This window comes from Dipodomys merriami, unplaced genomic scaffold (genome assembly GCF_024711535.1).
Source record: "Dipodomys merriami isolate MVZ:Mamm:240054 unplaced genomic scaffold, mDipMer1.0.p SCAF_2, whole genome shotgun sequence".
Lineage (NCBI taxonomy): Eukaryota > Metazoa > Chordata > Mammalia > Rodentia > Heteromyidae > Dipodomys > Dipodomys merriami.
Genome location: NW_027203381.1, coordinates 53123965 through 53147660, shown reverse-complemented (window position 1 = coordinate 53147660; position 23696 = coordinate 53123965). Strand labels below are relative to the sequence as shown.

General features: G+C 37.7%; 1 protein-coding gene across 2 annotated transcripts in view; it reads left to right on the top strand.

The window, feature by feature from the left end:
• The window catches only part of Twsg1 (twisted gastrulation BMP signaling modulator 1), a 51849-nt gene extending 31505 nt beyond the window's left edge, over nucleotides 1–20344 (top strand). For both annotated transcript variants that reach the window (XM_070029647.1, XM_070029648.1), the window contains 2 exons: nucleotides 13037–13303; nucleotides 18007–20344. In XM_070029647.1, the coding sequence (XP_069885748.1) occupies nucleotides 13037–13303; nucleotides 18007–18188 (449 nt within the window). In that variant the 3' untranslated portion in view covers nucleotides 18189–20344. The remainder of the gene's footprint in view (nucleotides 1–13036; nucleotides 13304–18006) is intronic.
• The last annotated feature ends 3352 nt before the right edge of the window (nucleotides 20345–23696 follow it).

Genomic DNA, 23696 nt, shown 5'->3' with positions numbered 1-23696 from the left:
TTTTTCCAATTGAAGAGCCCTATGTTCCAGGTTGACAGCATTGTCAGGGAAGGATCTTCCAATTTTCTATCAGGGATAGAAGTTGGGTAGAGGTAAAAGAGGGAGTGTTATGCAAGTATGAAAAGGCTCTGGTAATTTGAGCAGTGCTGCTACAAAATTCATTGTGCATACTTCACTTACTTACTTTTTTTCTCCCCTTCTCATCTCCACTCTTCAGTATTTGGCATTCCCAATACAGGACCTCTTAGTTTTATTCTCTAGAAAGTAACCCATTGTGGAAAGATCCAAAATGGCAGTCTAGAGACACGGCAATATCAGAACTCTCTCTGATCTCTCTGCTCTGTCAGAAATACAAATATCTGGGCTGGGAAGGTGGCTCAGTGGTAGAGCGCTTGCCTTGCACGCATGAGGCCCTGGGTTCGATTCCTCAGCACCACATAAGCAAAAAGAAAAAAAGCCAGAAGTGGTGCTGTGGCTCAAGTGGTAGAGTGCTAGCCTTAAGCTGAAGAGCTGAGGGACAGCACCAAGTCCCAGAGTTCAGGCCCCACGACTGGACCAAAAAAAAAAAAGAAAAAAGAAATACAAATATCTAACCTGAAACCCAAGCTCAGGTGGATGCCATGGAAAGCCAAGTAGTAAGAACCTAGCACAAATCAAGAAACATCCGACTTATTACTCAGAAAGAGGAAAAATATCAACAATAAAAAAAACAGCAGAAGTAGCCATATTGTTATCTGATAAAAAAAAATAATAGACTTCATGTTTTTAAAAAAAAGTACAAAGGGGGGGGCTGGGAAGGTGGCTCAGTGGTAGAGCGCTTGCCTTGCATGCTCGAGGCCCTGGGTTTGATTCCTCAGTACCACATAAGCAAAAAGAAAAAAAACCAGAAGTGGCGCTGTGGCTCAAGTGGTAGAGCGCTAGCCTTGAGCTAAAGAGCTGAGGGACAGTGCCCAGGCCCAGAGTTCAGGCCCCACGACTGGACCCCCAAAAAAAAAAAGTACAAAGGGGAAAAAGAAGGTCACATAATAACAGGTAATGGTCCATGAGCAAAAAATTACAGTGGTCCATATATGTGCACCAAATGATGGAGCACCTAAATACATTAAGCACTTAGACTTACAAAATATGACAGATGACAACACAATAATAGTGGGAGACTCTTAACACTCCACTGCCATCACAGGACAGGTAAGCCAAACAAAAGATCAGCAAAGAAGCCCCTGATCAAGTGACCCCAAAACCCAAGTGGACTTAACGGGCATTCACCAAGTAGTATTTCACCCAACAACCACACAATTCACATTCTCCTCAGCAGCCCATGGAACACTGTCCAAGATTTATCATATTCTAGGACACACAACAAGGCTGACAGAGCTGATCACAATGGAACTAAACTGATTTTAGCAGCAAAACATGCTGTAGAAAACACTCAAACACTGGACACTGAACAACACACAACATATGGATCACTAAAGAAATAAAGGAAGAAACCAGAAATTTCTTACAATTCAATAAAAATGAGAACACATCATACTGGAACCCTGGGATACAGGAAAAGAAGTGTTGAGAGGAAAGTTCATAGCTCTAAACATGTACATAAGGAAAACAGAAAAGCTCTAGTAAATAATTACATGATGCAACTAAAGCTGCTAGAAAAACAGGAACAAACTGCTAGATGGGGAGAGATAGTAAAGATAGGGCAGAAGTTAATAAAATAGAGACTAAAAAGACCATACATAAAATCAATGAAACAAAAAGCTGTTCTTTTTTAAACAATCAATACAATAGATGGAACACTAGTTAAATTGATGGCGATACTCAAATCAACAAAATTAGAGATGCCAAAGGAAACATTACAACAAACATCCAAGAACTCCAAAAGATTATGAAGATTACTTTGAAAGCCTTTATTCAACTAAGATGGAAAATCTAGTAGAAATGGGTACATTTCTAGAGTCATACAAATTGTTTTAGTTGAACAAAGAAGATAGAAACCATTAAAAAGAGCCATAACACACAATAAGATTGAGGAAGTAATCTGGGGTCTTTCCACAAGGAAAAGCTTAGATCCTCACAGGTTCATTGCTGAATTCTATAAAACTTTTGAAAGTTAAACTAACACTGGTACTCCTCAAATTTTTCAGTGAAATAGAACATGAAGGATCAATTTCAAACTATTTTTGAAGCCAGAATCACATACATCCCAAAATCATGAAGGGTTCTAATGAAAAGAAAAAAATTGTAGTCCAATATCTGATAAACAAGAATGCAAAGCTCTTCAAGAAAATACTAGCCAGCAAAATTCAGCAAATGATCATACATTATGATCAAGTAGATTTTATCCCAGAGATACAAGGCTAGTTTAACATATATTAATAAGCATAATACATCACATTAACAGAGCCTAAAATAAAAACCACATGATAATTTCTATAGATGCAGAAAAAAGCCTTTGACAAAAATCCAACATCCATTCATGTTAAAAATCCCAGAGAAACTAGGAATAGGAAGAGCAAATCTCAAAATAATAAAGGTAATATAATGACAGACTAACATCATACTGAACAATGAAAATCTGAAACCATTTCCTCTAAAATCAGACACATGGGAAGGATTTCCACTCCCTCTACTCCTCTTCAATATAGTTCTGGAATTCCTGGACAGACCAATAAGGCATAAAAAGCCATAAAAGGGATTCACATAGAAAAAGAAGAAGTCAAACTATTCCTATTTACAGATGACATGATCTTATGTCTAAAGATTCTAAAAGACTCCATCCCCAAGCTCCTAGAGCTGATCAATAACTTGGGCAAAGTAGCAGGATACAAAATTAGCCCAGAAAAATCAGCAGCCTTTCTGTATACCAACAGTACATAAGCAGAGAGAGAAATCAGTAAAACAACTCCAAAAACAACAACAAAATCTTGCAATAAACCTAACCAAGGAAGCAAAAGACCTTTAAAACAACAATAAAAATTTGAAGAAAGAAATTAAAGATGACATCAGAAAATGGAAAGACCTTCCACATTCATAGATAGGTAGAAGTAATATGGCCATACTGCCAGAAGTGGTCTACAAAATTAATGCCATATACATCAAAATCCGATTGAAGTTCTTTATGAGATAAAACAACCAAAATATCATGTGGAACATCCAAAGACCTATAATAACCAAAGCAATGCTAGGCAGAAAAGGCATTGCTCATGGTATCACAATCCCAGACCTGAAGCTCTACTATAGAGCTATAATAACAAAACCAAGTTGGTGTTGGCACAGAAATAGACCCAAAGATCAATGGAACAGACTAAAAGACCCAGATACAAAGCCATATACTTAAAGTAGTCTGATATTTGGTAAGAGAGCCAAAGATATACAATGGGGAAAAAAGATTGCCTCTTCAATAATTGGTGTTGGGATAACTAGGTATCCATATGCAGAAAACAAAAAGTGGATCCCTGTGTGTCACCATGTACTAATATCAACTCAAAGTGGATAAAAGACCTCAAAGTTGGCCCTGAATCTTTGAAATTACTGCAAGAGAGAGTAGGAGAAGCACCAGAACTTATAGGCATAGGCAGAAACTTTTGAAAAGAGTCCAGGGGCATAGCAGATAGGAGAGACTTGACAAATGGGCTTACATCAAAATAAAAAGTTTCTGCACAGCAAAGGACATAGTTACTAAACTGAAAAGACAGACAACAGACTGGGATAAAGTCTTTACCAGCAATACATCTGACAAAGGCCTAATATCCAAAATATGCAAGGAGCTCAAGAAACTAACCCTTCCCAAGTCGAATAAACAAATCACTAAATGGGTAAAGTAGCTAAAGGGAGACTTCTTAGAAGAAGAGATAAGAATGGCAAAGAAACATGAGGAAATGCTCAACATCACTGATCATAAAGGAAATGCAAACCAAAACAATTCTGAGATTCCTTGTCACCTCAGTTAGATTGGCCAACATCATGAATTCGAACAACAAATGTTGGCAGGGATGTGGGGAAAAAGAACCCTATTGCACTGTTGGTGAGAATGTAAACTAGTATACTATAACAGTATATAACATATAGTATACTATAACAGTATAGAGGTTCCTCAAAAAATAGCAAAGTTATGGAAACAGCCCAGGTGCCCTACAATATACAAGTGAAGCAGAAAAAATGGAAATTTACACAGACATTAGAAAGAATATTATTATGTAATTTGCAGGAAAATGGAATAAATCATGTTAAATGAGGCAAGCCAAGCTCAGAGTGACAAACAGCACGTGTTTTCTCTTTCATTTGTGGAATCTAGATCTAAAATACATTAGGACATGTTAAATTATACAGGAAAATAAGCATTCACATACAGTGAGACTGAAGTTGGATACTCTTAGGAGAGGAACACAGGCACAATGCCTATGTGCCTCTAATCATTTAAAATAGTATTTATCAAAATGAGCTCTAGGAAATGAAGCAAGAAGTTTGTTTCTTTTTTGTTGTTTTTCTTTTCTCTTTTGTCTTTTTTGTTCACTTATGTGTCTTTGGGAGGGTAAGGGGACCACAGAAATGAAGTGAAAAAGAGTGAACAAATGTAGCAGTTGTTCTCACTAGACACTATGCTGAAAATGAACTATACAACTTGTGAGTAGGGATGGGAGGGAGAAACTGGGAAGGAGCAAGCAAAGGTGTGACATTGTCCAAAAAGAAATGTACTCATTACCTTACTTATAGAACCATAAACTCTTTGTATATCACCTTTATAATAACCCCTCCCAAAAAAGGAAGAAAATAATGCTCTTGTATCCTTTAATCATGGGAGAAAAGTCAGGGACCTAAAGGTTTTACTTTCTGCAGAATTGTCATGCTTCTTTCTAGTTATTGCTCCTAACCTCTGAATCTTCCATGTTCCTCTGTGAAGAAACTCCACCTTACTTATCTTTAGATGGTTGGTTATTTGGAGATGGAGCTTCTAAATTTGTTTTTCTTGCTATTTTGTATATAATGTACTTTGTATTTTGTATATAATGTACTTTGTTCAGACTCATTGTCCTCTCTCTCTCCTCCCTCAGCCCTGCATCAGCTCCTTTCTCCTTGTAGTAGTAAGTTCTTCAAGAACCAGAGCAGAAGTATCTTTTTCTCAGTCCCTTTATGTTCATCTTGAAACCAAATGATTATGACTCAAAATGTGAGCCATTATTGCATTAAACTATCTAAGAGAGGCAGTTTATTCTACGCTCTTGATAACTATATTTGTATGTTGGATACAAAAAGGAACTAGATTATTTTAGTGCATTGAATGAAAATTAACATATACAATAAAAGTTATATTAAACTATAACATACATGTAAGCATTTAATTCAACTACTTGAAAATATGTTTTGGTGTGAATGTTTGTAGAGTATGTATGTGTCACATATGTGTTAAATATGAATATATGTTTTATACATATATATACATGTGTGTTTTATATGCATATACTTATATATATGCATAAACACGTATGGATAATATTGTCAATTCACAGTAAGATTACAAGATCTGAGCCAGACACTGGGGACTCCCTCCTGTAGTTCTATCTACTCAGAAGATTGAGAATCAGAGGATAGCAACTCAAAGCCAGCCCAGGCAGAAAGGGCTATGAAACTCCATCTCTAGAATCACCAGCAAAAAGCTAAGTTGGCAGTGTGGCTCAAGTGGTATAGCATCAACCAAGCAAGCAAAGGGGAGACCCAAAGTTCAGACTCTAGTACTGGTAAAAAAACAAAAACTAAAAAGAAATTAAAAGATCTCTATTGCTCTTGAGTGAATATTTGTAATGCATTTAAGCTGAAGTTATTGGTTTCTAACATTAGTGGTTACTTGTATGCTTTATGATAAATTAATGAGACTATCAAAAGTTAAAATTTCTGTATTCTGAAATACTTGCTGATGGGCTGGGAAGGTGGCTCAGTGGTAGAGCACTTGCCTTGCATGCCTGAGGCCCTGGGTTCGATTCCTCAGCACCACATAAGCAAAAAGAAAAAAAAATACTTGCTGAAAATATAAGTGCAAATACTGTGTTCCCAGGTCACTTGAAATAATTTTCTGAGTAGTTATAAAACCCACTTGTTTATTTTTGCTTGTTAACAATTTTTAGCAATTGTTTCTTTTCTACTTTATTTTATATGAAATATTTACACAATGACCAAAAATGTTCATAGCAATGGTTAAAACTTAGTGACAGAAACAGAGACCTCAGTTAAAGACCCAGGATTGGCAGAATATGAACGTGTGTGTGTGTGTGTCTGTGTCTGTGTCTGATATATATTTAGAGAGAGGGAGAGAAAGAGACAGAAAGACAGAATGGGAGAACAAAGTTGGAGATCTATAATTCCTAATTTCAAGGTAACTTCAAGATTTATAGTAAAGCTAATCCAAATAGTGTAGTGTTGACAAAAAAAATACACAATTAGGTTAATGTAGAATAGAGACCAGAAATAGACCCATATACATGTAGTCAAATGATTGTTGACAGATAAGCAAAGAAATGCGTTGCGTTGGGGTAAAAATACTCTTTTCAACAAATGCTGCAAGAACAACTGCATTTCACCAAGTAAAATAATGCATATGCAGATTATATGCCATTCTGAAAAACTAATTCAAAATGGGTTACAGAACTAAATTCAAACATAACATAAAACTTCTAGAAGATAGTATAAAGAATATGGATGATCTTGTTTTTTGCAGTGATTTTAGGTACCACATTAAAGGCACAATAAATGAAAATAAAAAAATCGATCAATTATACTTTGTTAAAATTTACATTTTCTACTTCATAAAAACACATAATCCTAGCAACTCAAAAGAATAAGATCTGAACATCCTGGTTTGAAGCCAACCTGGGCAGACAAGTCCCAGAGACTCTTATCTCTAATTTAACCGACAAAATGCTGGAAGTGGAGATATGGGTCAAGTTGTAGGATGCCAGCCTTGAGTAGAAGAGGGTAAGAAAGAGCGCAAGGCCCTGGGTTCAAGCTTCAATACTCACCTACCCGCCCCCCCCCCATACACACACCACTACACTATGCACACAAAAGACACTTTTTTTTGTCAGTCTTTGGGCTTGAACATGGGCCTGGCTTCTGTCCCTGTGCTTTTTTGCTTAAGGCTACTGTTCTACCACTTGAACCACAGCTCCACTTGTGGTTTTCTGGTGGTTAATTGGAGATAAGAACCTCATAGACATTCCTTCCCATGATCTCCAAGATTGCTGGCTTTGAACTACAATCTTCATATCTAAGTAGTTAGGTTTACAGGCATAAGCCACCCACCAGCACCTGGCTTAAAAGACATTTTCAAGGGAATGAAAATACTGGTGGCAGACTAGACCAGTATTTCTCAAAATTATTAGAAAGTGGATAAGAAAAACAAAGGAGAGAGTGAATTTCATAAAAATATACTATATATTCACATATGGAATTAAGCACACCTTTGTACAATTAATAAATACTGATTTTATTTACTTATGTATGTATTTATTTTTGCCAACCCTGGGGATTGAACTCAGGGCCTAGGTGCTGTCCATGAGCTTCTTTGTGCTCAAGGCTAGCTCTCTACCACTTGAGCCACAGTGCTACTTCTGGATTTTTCTGAGTAGTTTATTGGAGATGAGAGTCTCACAGACTTTTGCCCTGTCTGGCTTCAAACTATGATCCTCAGATCTCAGCCTCCTGAGTAGTTATGATTATAGGCATGAGCCACAGTGCCTGGCAAATAGTGATTTTTAAAATAGAGTTTGATCCTTTCCAACTTGGGCCCAACAGAATGGCTCCCACAAAGAAGCATGAGAAGAATATGAGCCATTAATCATTAGTGAAGTGGTGACCTGAGAATACACTATCAACATGCATAAGCACATCCATCCACCAAGTGGGCTTTACAAAACATGTCACTTGTGCTCTCAAATAGTGCAGAAGCTTGCCATGAAAGATATGGGGACTCCATGTGTGCACAAAGATACCAGGCTTAAAAAAGCTGTCTGTGCCAAAGGAATAAGGAATGTTCCTTATCAGATCCATATGTAGTTATCCAGAAAATATGAGGATGGAGATTCACCAAAAAACCATAATCTATGTCCCTGTTGCCATGTACAATCAATGTGAATGAGAACTAACCCATGAGTGTCAAATAAAGCTACAAAAAAAAATTTTAAGAAAAAGAAAATAAAAGTTTGAGGTCAGTCTGCACTACATAACAAGGCCCAGTCTCTAAATAAGTAAACTAGATTGATGACAAAATGAGGCTAATGTAATCCTGTATAAAAGAAATGGAATTTTCTCAGTGGAAGTATCCTAGACTTTAGTCTTCAGCTGTGCAAAAAAAAAAAAAAAAAAAGGAAAGAAAGAGAAGAAAAGAAAAGAAATGCCCATGTACACCATTCTTTTCTTAGATTTGCTGGGGAAAAAAAAAGGAAGAGCACTGGGAAGGTGGCTCAGTGATAGAGTACTTGCCTTGCATGCATGAGGTCCTGGGTTCAATTCCATAGCACCACATAAGCAGAAAAAGCCAGAAGTGACGCTATGGCTCAAGTGGTAGAGCGTTAGCCTTGAGCTGAAAAGCTGGGGGACAGAGCCCAGGCCCAGAGTTTAAGCCTCACGACTGACCAAAAAAAAAAAAAAAAAGAACCTTAAGAGTTTTATTTGAAGTACATTGAATCAATTTGTCAAGAATGATACAATTTTAATATTGTTAATACTTTCTTTTAATGTCTTTACATCTTTAATGTTGTTCAATGACTATTGTGAAAACAAAACCATTTAAAGTGTTTTTCAGTTCATTAAAAAGAAGACCAAACAAGGGCAATATGTTTTGTAAATACTATAAATTTTAGAAACTCAGATGAGTCTTTACTTGGGGTGAATGAGTTTTTGACTTTTCTACCTAGATTCATTTTTAGTAGTATATTTGGAAGAAAAAAAAGATGATCCTTATAGCTTAGCATTATTTATAATATATACTGTGTTATTAGCTAGAATTTTGCCTAATAAAACTTTTTTGTTGTTGTGGAGCTTGAACTCAGGGCCTGGGTGCTGTCCCTGAGCCTTTTTGTTCCAGGCTAGTGCTCTACCATTTGAGCCACAGCTCCAGTACTAGTTTTTGAGTGATTAATTGAAGATAAGACTCTAATGGACTTTCTTGCCTGGGATTGCTTTGAAACCATGATCCTAAGATCTCAGCCTCATGAGTAGCTAGGATTAAAGGTGTGAGCCACCAGCACCAGGCTCAATTTTTTATTTTTTTATGTTTTTTATTGTAAAAATAGTGTACAGAGGGGTTACAGTTACATGAGTAAGGTAATGAATACATTTCCTATCGAACATTGTTATATCTCCTCCTTTGTTTTTTCCCTACCATCCCTTCCCTCCCCAACTCCCCCCTCCTCCCACAAATTGTAAAGTTCATTTTCAACATAGTGTCTTGTACATCTCTTTGTTACAATGGATAAACCTATATCCTTATTTCAGCATTTTGTTATTTTTTTCCCCTCCCCAAATTAGAAAAATGTATATAAAAGATGCAGGGCACCGACATCAAATACAGTGAAAACAGGGGTTATACCATAGGGGAAGAACATACAAAAGAAACAAAAAAAATCACATAGTAAATTTTAAATACATTAAAAACAATAGCAAGAAAGAAAAAACAAGTCGTGTCTCTATCTTGGGGTTCATTTCACTTAACATTATCTTTTCTTTTTTTTTTTTTTTTTTTTTTTGGTTGGTCATGGGGGCTTGAACTCTGGGCCTGGGCGCTGTCCCTGAGCTCTTCAGCTCAAGGCTTGCACTCTACCACTTGAGCCACAGTACCACTTCTGGTTTTCTCAGTGGTTTATTAGAGATAAGAGTCTCACGGTCCTTCCTGCCTGGGCTGGCTTTGAACCACTATCCTCAGATCTCAACCTCCTGAGTAGCTAGGATTACTGGTGTGAGCCACTGGCGCCCAGCCGCATCATCTTATATGGTCATATGTACATAGCTTTTGACCTTTTCTGCTTGTCCTAGACTTAAACTAGTTACTGCAGATAAGGGAAACCATGGGACCTATGTTTCTTTGGGCCTGGCTTACTTCACTTCATATAATTTTTTCCAAGTCTTTCTATTTCCTAACACATGGACGATGTCATTCTTTCTGATGGAGGCATAGAATTCCATTGTGTGTGTGTGTGTGTCTGTCTGTGTGTGTCTGTGTGTGTATATCACATTTTCTTGATCCATTCATCTACTGAGGGGCATCTGGGTTGGTTTCATATCTTAGCTGTGATAAATAATGCTGCAATAAACATAGTTGTGCTGGTAGCTTTAGTATAGCCTTGTTTGTGATCGTTTGGGTTAATGTCCAAAAGTGGAATTGCTAGGTCATAGGGGAGCTCTATGTGGAGTCTTTTTAGAACTCAAAAACTAAAGCCCCCAACAACAAATCCTCAAAGAAACGACTGCCCGATAAATAAGTGGGCTAAAGACTTAAAGAGAAACTTCTCTGAAGAGGAAATAACAATGGCCAATAGACTCAACTTCTCTAGCCATAAAAGAAATGCAAATCAAAACTACATTGAGATACCACCTCACCCCAGTTAGAATGGCTATAATCAAGAAATCTAATAATAACAGATGGTGGAGGGGGTGTGGCGAAAATGGAACCCTACTGTATTGTTGGTGGGAGTGTAAACTTGTTCGATTTTTTTTTAATGTCACAATAGCAGTCTCTTAATTGGATTTAGTCAAATAAGTTTGGTAACATAGAAATAGTTAATGATTGTATATCTCTTAATACACCAAGCCTTTTCTAGGTATTTCCTCCAGTCCTTACAAAAACAAAACAAAAAAAACCCTAAGGAATTTGAAGTTGTTATTCCTCATCTGTCCTCATGAGGAACTGAGTCCAGAAAATTTAAATGACCTCTTTAAAGTCAGATTGCTACTGTAGAGTCAAGACCCATGCTATGAACCATTATACTACATGCCTGCTTATATGTTACATGTTATATTCAGTTTCTTGTGAACATGAAGGTGAAATGGTTGTCCATCCAAAAATCACATCATAGCACTATAGCTTTCTTCTATATTTATTGTAATCATTACTCTTCTCTTCTCAGATGTACTTAAGGCCCTTATAATGTTACCTCCACAGAAGTGTGCTCAGTCTTCACTGAGAGGCCTTGTATAAGTATGGAAATCCTGAGAGAATCAGTGGTTTTTTATTTATAATATATGTATGTGATACAGGGTTTGAACTCAGGTACTCACCCTTGCCAGGCAGGTATTGTACCACTTAAGCCAACTGAATGCCAATGACTTACTCCTATAATCCTAGCTACTTGGGATATCTGAGAATTTAAAGAATTAAAGTTTGAAGCCAGCCTGGGCAGGCAAATCTACCTGATTCTTATTTCTAATTAACCAGCCTAAAGCTGGAACTGGGGCTGAGAAGGTGGCTCAGTGGTAGAGCGCTTGCCTTGCATGCCTGAGGCCCTGGGTTTTATTCCTCAGCACCACATAAGCAAAAAAAGAAAAAAAAAAGCCGGAAATGGCGCTGTGGCTCAAGTGATAGAGCGCTAGCCTTGAGCTGAAGAGCTGAGGGACAGCGCCCAGGCCCAGAGTTCAGGCCCCATGACCAGACCCCCCACCCCCCAAAAAAAGAATGTTACAAAAGATTTTAGACATAATAATAGCTAGGCCCAGTAGAGCTTTTCAACTACCAATTCAGTTGCCAATTCTCTCCAGTCATATTCTTTTAAATTTTTAACTCATTTTGAAATAAATTCAAAACTAGAAGAAACTTGCCATAAGGGTAAAAGGGATTCCTTTAGTAACATTTTTTTACTGAGTTGCTCTATTGCTCAGTCTCCCTTGCTCTATTCTTCCTGTGTATACACTTGCAGTTACGTTTTACATACACTCTGTAGAGCAAAGCAGGTTTTAGTCTGAAATTCAGTCTGAATTTTCCAACAACACATTCTACCAACTATCATACATCCCTCCCAATCAAAAAGCCAGCATTGCCACAAAAAAAAAATGGAAACACCATTCAGATTTCACTAGCTATCTCAACACTTCTTTTTTTTTTTTTTTTTTTTTTTGGTTCAAGATACTGTCTAGGATTATGTGATGAGTTGTCATGTCTCTTCAGTCATGTACTTTGGAATTTTCCCGTAATTTTTCCCTTGACGGTTTTAGAGTTCAGGCATTTCATTGTAACAGGTAGCCCACAATCTCTGTCCACTAGATGGATCTTTACTAATAACCAGACTTAAAAGCACACATTCTGGGCAACACTATCACCAAAATGACACTAGATACCTGTCTGTGGTGACACACAGCATCCAACCTATCCTATCACTAGTAGTGTAATCATACTTATAGGTACAGGATTTCTTGTCCACATACAAGTCAACAAGTACTTTGTGGAGTTCTCTAAGGTGACACCAATATATTCTTCATCAAAATTCACCCTCTACCCTTAGCATCCATGAATGAATTTGTCAGTGGATCTTATCAAAAGCCTTTGTGATGGTGCCAAATGGTACTTTGCTGTTTCCTTCAGTCTTTGTACCTTTATCAGCTAATACAGAAGAACTTCTTGTCTTCCACTTGCTCACTTTTTTAATAATAGAGATACCCACAAAAATCCTGCCGATTCACAAGGTAGTAAGTAATCTAATGTTATCATCGATTTAGTCAGTGGAAGCCCCTTCTGAATGATTGTTGTATCTTTTATTCATTCAGCACTTCTTTGCTTTCTGTTTCTGGCTCACTGTGTACTTGAGCTGCTCCAGCTCTGAAATTACTCATTTCTCCAAGGAGTTTACAGGGTCTGGGTTTTCAGTTTGCTCAAAGCTATTTGAGTAGGTATCATCACTTGTAGGCCATTTCAGGAAAAAAATACAAACAAAACAAACTACATACAATGTTAGAAGTCACAGAACTTTTAATATGTGGAGTTTTCATGGCTTAGCAGTAACAAGACCCAGATGTCACAGTCAGTAAGATAGACATTTATTCTCTTTGCCTCTTCCAGGTATGTGCAATCCTCGAAATTACAGTGACACTCCTCCCACTTCAAAGAGCACAGTAGAGGAGCTGCATGAGCCTATCCCATCCCTTTTCCGGGCACTCACAGAAGGAGACACCCAGTTGAATTGGAACATCGTTTCTTTCCCTGTTGCAGAAGAACTTTCACATCATGAGAATCTGGTTTCATTCTTGGAAACTGTGAACCAGCCTCATCATCAAAATGTGTCTGTTCCTAGCAATAATGTTCATGCACCTTATTCCAGTGATAAAGGTACCTGCTAGAGCTGTCTTCCTGTTTGGGCCTCTCTTGGTTCTATGATAATGTATGAAATCTTATTATTTTCTGGAACCACTTTTTGGTTTTAAACTGTAGTTTTATAGAGATTCTAGATTTCTATGACCCTGAGTAGATGGGGCTTTTCAGTATGTCAGCAAAACTCCTCCATACTTCTGGAGGCTTTGTTGGCAAAATAGGTGACTATTCTTAATTCTTTTCTTTTCATAAGATGGTATTCATGTTCCTTACCTAAAGCAGCCATCCCAGTGTCCGATGAAGTCAGGTTTTTATAATAGCATTGATGCTGCAAATGGTGCTACAGTTATCAGCTAAAATTGTTTGTGTGTGTTTGCCATTCCTAGGGCTTGAACTAAGTGCCTGAGCCATCTCTGAGCTTCTTTTGCTCAAGGTTATCACTCTGCCAATTAAGCCACCTCTCTACTTTGAGCTTTTTGTTATTTTCATTGTAGATAGTGCTCAGGCCTATAATCCTAGCTATGAAGGGGTATAGTTCAAAGCCAGCCCAGCAGGAAAATCTATGAGACTCTTATCTCCAATTAACTAGCAAAACACTGAAAGTAGAGCTATGACTCAAGTGGTATAGTGCTAGCCTTGAGCAAAAAACTCAGGAACAGCACTCAAGCCTTAAGTTCGAGTCCCAGAACCAACACACACAATAAATTTACCAATGCAAAAAGGGACTAGAGGTGTGACTTAGTGATAGAACACCTGCCTACCAAGTGTGAGGCCTTGAGTTCAAACTTCAGTTCTGAAGGAAAAAGCATAAGATTATGATGTATCAATAGGATAATTTATATTTTTCATTGTCTAGTTGTACCCTCTCTTACAGTACTAACTATATGAAAAAGAATACAGCTTTGGAATTAGTAATGAAAGCAAAACAGGCTTTTCCTCCACTATACCAGGGTTTGAACTCCTCAGGGGTTTTTATTTGCTTGCTTATTTGGTGAACTACTACTTGAACCACAGCTCTACCCCTGCTTTTTTGCTGCATTAGCCTCAAACAGCCTCCTGTGTTGCTGGGATTAATAGGACCTACAAGTGCTGCCTCAAAATAGGCTTTTGTTAAATGATAGAGTAATTCTTAGGATGAAGGCATGGCTCAAGTGAATCCCTGAGTTCAACCTCCAGTACCATGGTTGGGGGGGAAGGGAGGAGGAGAATATTACCTTTGAAGGCAAAATACTTTCTAGGAAACTAATTCCTGCAAATGCAAGCATCTTTTATGACAGCCCATTTTTCCTTCATGCCCCCTTACCTATGTGTATCTTTCTCCAGATAGGAACAGCCACTCCCTCCTCCTCCATGTGTTTGTAGTTCCATTTTACCTATTTTCTACATAGTTCCTTGGATTTCTTGACTACTCTCTGAGTCCATAATGGCTATCCCATTTTAGGTACAAAGTAAATAATATATGAAATAGATTAGTAGTTCCAGTCACTCGCAAATTCAAACATGTCCACTTTGTTACTGCCAGTCTCTTTGTTTTTGTCTGCTCTGGTGCTATGCCACCTCTCAATGTCCTTTTTTTTTTTCTTCCTAGACAAGTGCCATTCTCCCAGTTCTTATTTTTCAGATAGAATCTTGTGCTAACTTTGCCTAGTCTGTCCTCAAACAAAACTACCATACTCCTGTAGACCACCATAATCAGCCTTTTTAAAAAATGCATTTATTTGTTTGAAACAACATCTTACTGGAAACTGTAAGGCCCAGACTGCCCTCAAATTCAAGATCCTTTTTCTTCAATGTCCTGCGCACACAACCCCAGATTTCCTCCCAAATAGTAGTCCTGACATTTTCTTAGTTGGGCTTGCTTCTATCTAGTTCCTAAACACACAATACAATTACCTCCTTCTGGCACTGCTCATTTGTTGCCTGGAAGATTTGCTTTTCATTGTTTCTAATACATGTCTGCTTTCTCTGATAAGCCTTTCCTCAGATACCAGGGAGATTCATTAGTTGTATAAGTGGTTCTGGATAAAAGTTTAACTGAGTCTTTGCTTATATATTCTCTGTTGATGATTTTTTATTGGCACTTATTTCATGTGCTTTATACTTCTAGCTGGGTGGTTATACTGGTTTAGCCATCAGGAGAATTAAAAATTGAAGTAATAAGCTGAGCATCAGTGCTTCAGGCCTATAATCCTAGCTACTAAGGAGGCTGAGATCTAAGGATCTCCATTCGGAGCCAGCCTGAGCAGGAAACTCTGTGAGACACTCTACCACAAATTATCCAGCAAAAACCTGGAATTGAGAAGTGGCTCAAGAGGTAGAGTGTAAAATGCTAAGGGACAGTACCCAAGTCCTGAGTTCAAGCTCCCGTACCAGCACCAAAAATAAAAAAGAATTAATGAAAAGTGATTATTTTGTTTAAAACAAAATCATTATAAATATTATCTCTTCTCTTTTTTTGTCAGAAGTGAGGTAGTTGAACTCAGGGTCTCACACTTGCTTGGCAAGCACTCCACCATTTGAACTACACATCCAGCCCTTTTTGCTTTAGTTATTTTTCAGGTAGAGTATTTTACTTTTTGTATAGGTCAGCCTCAGACTACAATCCTCCTACATATACCTTCTGCATAACTTGTATTACTGGCATATGTCACTATACTCAGGTTTGTTCTTTAAGATAAGGTCTTACTGTTTTGCCCAGACTGGCCCCAAACCATGACACTCCTCTCTCTGCTTCCCAAGTAGGTGGGATCATATGCTTGAGTCACTGCACCTGGCCTCACACAAAGAATTTTTTCTCTTCTTTTTTTTTTGTGTCTGTTATAAGGCTTGAACTCAGGGCTTAGGTGCTGTCCCTGAGCTTTTTCACTCAACCTAGTGCTTTACCACTTTGAACCACAACTCTGCTTCAAGTTTTCTGGTGATTAATTTGTGATAAGAGTCTCATGGACTTTCCTGTCCAGGCTGGCTTCAGTGATCTTCAGATCTCTGCCTTCTGAGTAGCTAGGATAACAGGCATGAGCCACTAGCATCCATATCTACAAATAATTTTTAATGATTAATGTGTATTGCCAATCACTTTGCATCATTTCAAACGTAAGTTGTTTTGTTTTATTGTCAATTCTCAGTATAAGCTTAGTGTTAGGGGGCTGGGAAGGTGGCTCAGTGGTAGAGCGCTTGCTTTGCATGCCTGAGGCCCTGGGTTCGATTCCTCAGCACCACATAAGCAAAAAGAAAAAAGCCGGAAGTGGCACTGTGGCTCAAGTGATAGAGTGCTAGCCTTGAGCTGAAGAGCTGAGGGACAGCGCCCCGGCCCAGAGTTCAGGCCCCACGACCGGACCCCCCCCCAAAAAAAAAACAAAAAACAAACAAAAAAAAGGTTAGTGTTAGGTAATTAGTGAGGTAGTAATTAGGTAGCCGATAAAGAGAACACACATAGTATTCAGACAGGAAGAGAAGTTTATTTTACCAAACTGTTTGTCCCCAGCATGCATGATAGAGAGGCATGACCAAAAGGGGCAGGCCAAGGTCGGGCCTGGGTTTAAGCAGGGAGGGAAGGTGTGGCCATACTAGATTCAGATATGACCTCAGGGCCTGGGACCCTCCCCCAGTCTGATGGGAGGCATGATGGGGTGGCCCAGGATGTGACCTCCAGATGTGCCAGGTACCTTGGTGTCACAGGTACACAGAGACTTAGCCAAGAGAAGGAAGGAGTCTGCCTTGCCTTCCCAGGGTGGACCTTACACTTAGAACAGTACTTTTCAAGCATCTTTTGGCTAAAGAATTATCTGTGCACCCCCGTTTTCACTATATTTGATGTCAGTATAACATGTGGAGTAGATGGGGACAAACAAGTCGTTTAAGGATTCAGGTGGACCTGTTGCAACAATGAGAAGTACAAAATGTCATGTCAAAACCAGCTTTACAATGCCGGTGTGGGGGGGGGAGGGGGGTATAATTGGGTGGGGGGAGGGGGGTAAAATTGGGTGGGGGGAGGGGGGAGGCGGGGAAGGGAAGTGAAGGGTAAACAAAGGAGGAGGCTGCAATGCTTGGTAAGAAATGTATCCATTATCCTGCCCATGTAATTGTAGCCCCTTTGTACAGTATGTTCTCAAATAAAATAAAATACAATTAAAAAAAAAAAAAAAAAAAAGAATTATCTGTGCATAGGAAACCTTATTAGAAATGCCTAACTTAGTAGGTAGTTTTTATGCCAAATAATTAGGTCAAAGTATGAAATCGGATAGAACAGTCTAAGGAAGCACTTTGTCTTCTTTATTTGAACTGGAAGAACTCTCAATATAATTAACAAATGAGTATCTTTTTTTTTTCTTGTCAATTGTGGGGCTTGAACTCAGGGACTAGGTGCTGTTCCTGAGCAATTTTTGCTCAAAGCTAGCACTCTACCACTCTGAACCACAGCTCCACTTCTAGTTTCTGAGTGGTTAATTAGAGACAAGAGTCTCACAGGGACTTCTTTGCCCAGGCTGACTTTGAACTGTGATCCTCAGATCTCAGCCTCCTAAGTAGCTAGGATTATAGGTTTGAGCCATCAGTACCTGGCCAAATGAGTATCTTTTTTCCTATACCGCATCTCTATCCACTGCAATAAGAGAACTAAGATAAATAACTGTTAATAATATTCAACTGGGTAGCTAAACATTTCCTGGACTTTTTTATCCTTGTTGTTTTCTCCTGTTGAAATCTTAATTTTTGTTTTTCAGAGCACATGTGTACAGTGGTTTATTTTGATGACTGCATGTCCATACATCAGTGTAAAATATCCTGTGAGTCCATGGGAGCATCCAAATATCGGTGGTTTCATAACGCCTGCTGTGAGTGCATTGGTCCAGAATGTATTGACTATGGTAGTAAGACAGTCAAATGTATGAACTGTATGTTTTAAAGAAGGAAAAGAAATGTAAGTATGAAGCAACTTAGTCAGAAAGAGAGGTATAAGTATGAAAGAGAGAATCTACTCACATCAAAATGACAACAGGTTATGAAAATATAAAGAATTTGGAATGCATTACCTTTAAAGTATAATATATCCAAGGATGTCTTCAGTTACATGATTATAGCTGCTCTTGTTCGGTTTATTGCCCACTAGTAACATATCTTTACCTTTGGATACATGTAAAACTTTGGTCATAAGAGCAATAGGTACACAGAGAATTCCTAAAAGATCTGAGTTTTTAACATAAAGCCTTGATCTTTTCTTCAGTACTCAAAAGCTTTCTGTTTTGAAAATTATAGCAGAAAACTGTTAATATGAGCTAAGATTTCCTCACCTGCTATTGAATATGTCATTCTTCATTGGTGCCTTGTAGTGTTTATTTTATAAGTATAGTAGATATTCAGGTATCATTACTGTGACAATTCACATAAAAATTACCATAAGAAGCTTAAACATCTTTACATTGGTTTTAAAAAGTAAAAGCTTACTATGTTTATAATTTTAGAAAAAGCTTATGTAGTAGGAGCTATCCCATAATACATATGCTGACAGTGCTTTACTGAAAATTTGTCATTTTCTTCCATTCCCTTCCTGAAGTGCTGATATAGAGTCATCTCTGAATGAATTTCAGGGTATATTACGCCTTTGAAGCTACACTAAATACATGTGAGATTAGGTGAGTAGCCAAGTGAGGCATGTGTTTGAACTAAGATGCCAGCTTTAAGAGCAGTAGAGCTGGGGAATGACTGCCAAATTGGATTCCACATAGGTCGCAAGGGAAGAACTTATAGTCCTATAGGGAGCAGCATAGCTAAAGGGTGAAGATGTACTGGGGGAAGAAACTGGCCCAGCATTAACAAGTTGGTGCCTGGTTCTGTAGACAGTGTGTGATCAGAGGGAAACTGAAGATGTATGTGTCAACTAGAGTGAAAATGCCGGGAGCTGTAAAAGGAACAACTTACAACTATTTATGTTAATTGTTTTGGTCATTTTGTAATTTTTCATTTAGTAAATTTCTATCTGGATATGATATTTGTTTTAAATATGTATCATTATACTGGGAAACTAGAATGATCTTCATTCAAAATATACTACAGAACTATGTAATCAGCTTTTGTTACAATGTTTCATTAGAAATAAGCTGAAGTGCTATATGCCCTTTATAGGAATAAAACCCCACCTTCAAGAGTGAATCTAAGACAGTAATATCTCTATTATACAGATAGTTTTATGGATTGCCAATGTTTCTAGGATATATGTAAATTACAAGTAATTTTTTAGAACTTCTTTATAGTGCATATTTTAGGTATAAAAATAGATAATGCTTTTGGATACATTTGTGTATTCATCATTTGAACACTAGTTGTAAGATCATTTGTAACACTATAATTAACTGTTATAAAAATTAAAGCCCTGATATCTTTCTTGCACTTTCCAATAATTCTAATAAATATCAAAGTACTTCAGCCTTTTCTTTTTTTTTTTATAAATTGGTCGTGGGGCTTGAACTCTGGGCCTGGGCGCTGACCTTCAGCTCTTCAGTGCAAGGCAAGTGCTCTACCACTTGAGCCACAGCACCACTTCTGGTTTTCTGGTAGTTTATTGGAGATAAGAGGCTCACGGACTTTCCTGCCAGGGCTGGCTTTGAACCAGGATCCTCAGATCTCAGCCTCCTGAGTAGCTAGGATTACAGGTGTGAGCCACCAGTATCCAGCCTACTTCGGTCTTTTAAGAGGCTGAGTTAGCTCATAGATATAATTGATACTTAGACATTAGCATGTCCTTGCTTAATTTTTTTACCTAAAGGATATTTGTTTAAAAGGACCTGAAACATTTTAGCTCCCTTTATCATTAGCACCCATCATGTGGAAGGTTTTCTTGAACTTGAGAATTCTTTTTTTTTTTTTTAATTTTATTTTATTTTATTTGAGAACATACTGTACAGAGGGGCTACAATTACATGGGCAGGATAATGCATACATTTCTTACCAAGCATTGCAGCCTCCTCCTTTGTTTACCCTTCACCTCCCTTCCCAGCCTCCCCCCTCCCCCCACCCAATTATACCCCCTCCCCCCCCACACCGACATTGTAAAGTTGGTTTTGACATGACATTTTGTACTTCTCATTGTTGCAACAGGTCCACCTGAATCCTTAAACGACTTGTTTGTCCCCATCTCCTCCACATGTTATACTGACATCAAATATAGTGAAAGCGGGGGTTACACTGTGGGGGAGGGACATACAAAGCAACAAAGAAATAATCTTATAAATGCGTTAGAAACACATGCATGAAAGAAACGAAAACATTAAAATACATATTTAAGGGTTCATTTTCCTAACATCACATTATCTGACCTTTTCCGCTTGACTCATACCTATACTAGATATTGCAAATAAGGGAAACCATGGGACCTATGCTTCTTTGGGCCTGGCTTACTTCACTTAATATAATTGTTTCCAAACCTTTCCATTTCCTAACAAATGGGGCAATGTCATTCTTTCTGATGGAGGCATAGAATTCCATTGTGTATATATACCACATTTTCTTGATCCATTCATCTACTGAGGGGCATCTGGGTTGGTTCCATATCTTAGCTATGGTAAATAATGCTACAATAAACATAGTTGTGCTGGTAGCTTTAGTGTGGTCTTGTTTGTAAACATTTGGGTAAATGCCCAAAAGTGCGATTGAGCTCCTACATCAACAAATTGGAGAGATCTGAAACTAACAATTTAATGACACATCTAAACCTCCTTGAAAAAGAGCAGCAAGATAAACCCCAATCCAGTAGACGGAAAGAAATAATCAAAATTAAATCAGAATTAAATGAATTAGAATCCAAAAAAACTATAGAAAGAATCAACAAAACAAAGAGTTGGTTCTTCGAAAAACTTAACAAAATTGACAGACCCTTAGCAAACCTTATCAGAAAAAGGAGAGAACACACCCAAATTAATAAACTCAGAGATGAGAATGGAAACATCACCACGGAAACAACCAGGATTCAGAACATTATAAGGGAATACTTCTCAAAACTTTATGAGAATTCTTTTTAAATAAAGGAATCTGCAACTAGCTTTTTCATTTGTTTTGCTCATTAACAAGTGATGTCACACTCATGACTAGAGGAATATTTCTGTGTTTACTGGCAACATGGTGTGTGTTTTCTTAATAACATTTTAACTACATTTATGATCACCTTAAAAATTTAAATACAATGTCTTTTTTCCACTCCCTACATTTCTCCATGATTTTTTGGGGGGAGGGGGGCGGGGGGGAGTGAGAGATAGACCTGGATGCTGTCACTGAGCTTTTTTGCTCAAGGGTAGTATTCTACTACTTGAGTCACAACTCCACTTAGAGCTTTTTGTTTTTCCTGTGGCTAACTGGAGAAAAGTTTCAAGAACTTTCCTGCTTGGGCTGACTTTAAATTGTGATCCTCACAATTGTTCAGTAGCTATGTGAATATGAACATATAAAATTATACTTATTGAAGTGAACTCCAAGAAATGAACACAAGAGAGTTTTTTACTGTACTATTTTCAGGTATTTCTTTTTTTCTTTCCCCCCCTTTGGTTTATTCCCTGTTGTCACTATTTTTGGTTTCTGCACCCTTTGTCTTGTATGTAAGTTTTTCTGATTTCAGGGAGGGAAAGGGAATCATAAAAATGGTGGGGCAAAGGGTGAACCAATGCAACAGTATGTTGGAAATGAACTTTACAACTTGGGGGGCACAGGAGTGGGGGAGCGAAGTGGAAGAAGATGAGGGAGGAGGTAACACTGTTCAAAAAGAAATGTACTCATCTTACTTACGTAACTGTAACCTCTCTGCGCATCACCTTTACAATAAAATTTTGTAAAAAAACAAAAAAGTAAATAAATAAATTGTAATCCTCAGGTCTCAGCCTCCTGAGTAGCTAGGATTACAGATGTGAGCTACTGGTACCAGGCTTAGTGAATAATTTCTTAAATCATATTGCTTTAATTGATTTTTTCATACCTCTATTTCTTCTATTAGAAATTACTCCCATTGGGATAATATCTTTCACATTTGAATTATGTTTATTTCTGCTGGTCTAACAAAGACTTTAGAAAAAGACGAGATTACTTAAAATATTCCACTTACAGTTCTGTAATGCATTCAAGATTTTGAATAAGAATATTTTTTCCAAATTGAAAGTACATTTCAGAAGCCAGTAACTTCACTAAAATTTAGACCTTCTTCATCATTCTGGCATATTTGCTTCTATAATTGAAACTTGTAAGCCGGTTGGCGATGGCTCACTCCTGAGGCTCACTCAGGAGGCTGAGATCTGAGGACCACAGTTCAAAATCAGCCCAGGCAGGAAAGCCTATGAGACTCTTCTCTCTAGTAAACCACCAGAAAATGGGAAGTGGTGCTGAGCCTCAAGTGGTAGAGCAATCGCCTTGAGCTGAAGAGCTGAGGGACAGTGCCCAGGCCCAGAGTTCAAGCCCCACAACCAACAAAAAAAAATTACCTTGTAGCCAACTGCCTGTGTCTCAAGCCTATAATCCCAGTTACTCAAGAAACCTGGAAAACAAGTTTAAAGCTAGCCCAAGCAGAAAAAAAATCCATGAGACTTTATCTCCAAAAATAACCAGAAAAGTCTGGACTGGAAGCATGGCTCAAGTGACTTAAACAACAACAACAACAAACTAGCCAAGCAAATGGAAGCCCCTGAGTTTAAACCCTGGTACCAGAACAAAAGAAAAAAAAAAGGAAGGAAGGAAGGAAGGAAGGAAGGAAGGAAGGAAGGAAGGAAGGAAGGAAGGAAGGAAGGAAGGAAGAAAAAAATGATGGGAGGGAGGGAGGAATTCAGGTTGTTACTTGTAATTGTAGTACCAAATTTTTTAAAAATCTGATATTTGGTTGTTAGTTTAACAAAAGATATTAAAGAATTCTTCACATAGAAATGTGATTTTCAAAGCTCCAGAAAACAACATTGATAGGATAGAATATTTGAACAGTATATTTATAAGTCAGAATAACCTCAAAATGGAGAAAAGAAAAACTTTTCTGAAAAATAAGGTAATTTTAAATTAGCTATATTTAAAATTTTTGTTTTCATGAAATCATCTTTGGAGTTTTTAAAATCTGTTCTACATTCCCAATAACGTATGTTTTATTGTATTTTACGTGATCTGCAGCATATAAAACTGTATTTTCCCCCTAGTTGTACTCATAAAGAAGTATTTTAATAAAAAATTTCAATTAATGTGTCTTTTTTTGGTTAATTTCATCATGGAATACAAAAGTAAGTTTTGCATTTCTATTTAGTGAAGTTATTGTTTTGAGGATTCACAAAACAAGACCTTTTATCTCTTTTTCCTATTCCTTGAAACATAATAATTGCATGTATTTGTGGGGTACAGTGTGACATTTCAGTACATGTATGAAATACATGTATTGATCAGATCTAGGTGGTTAGCACAT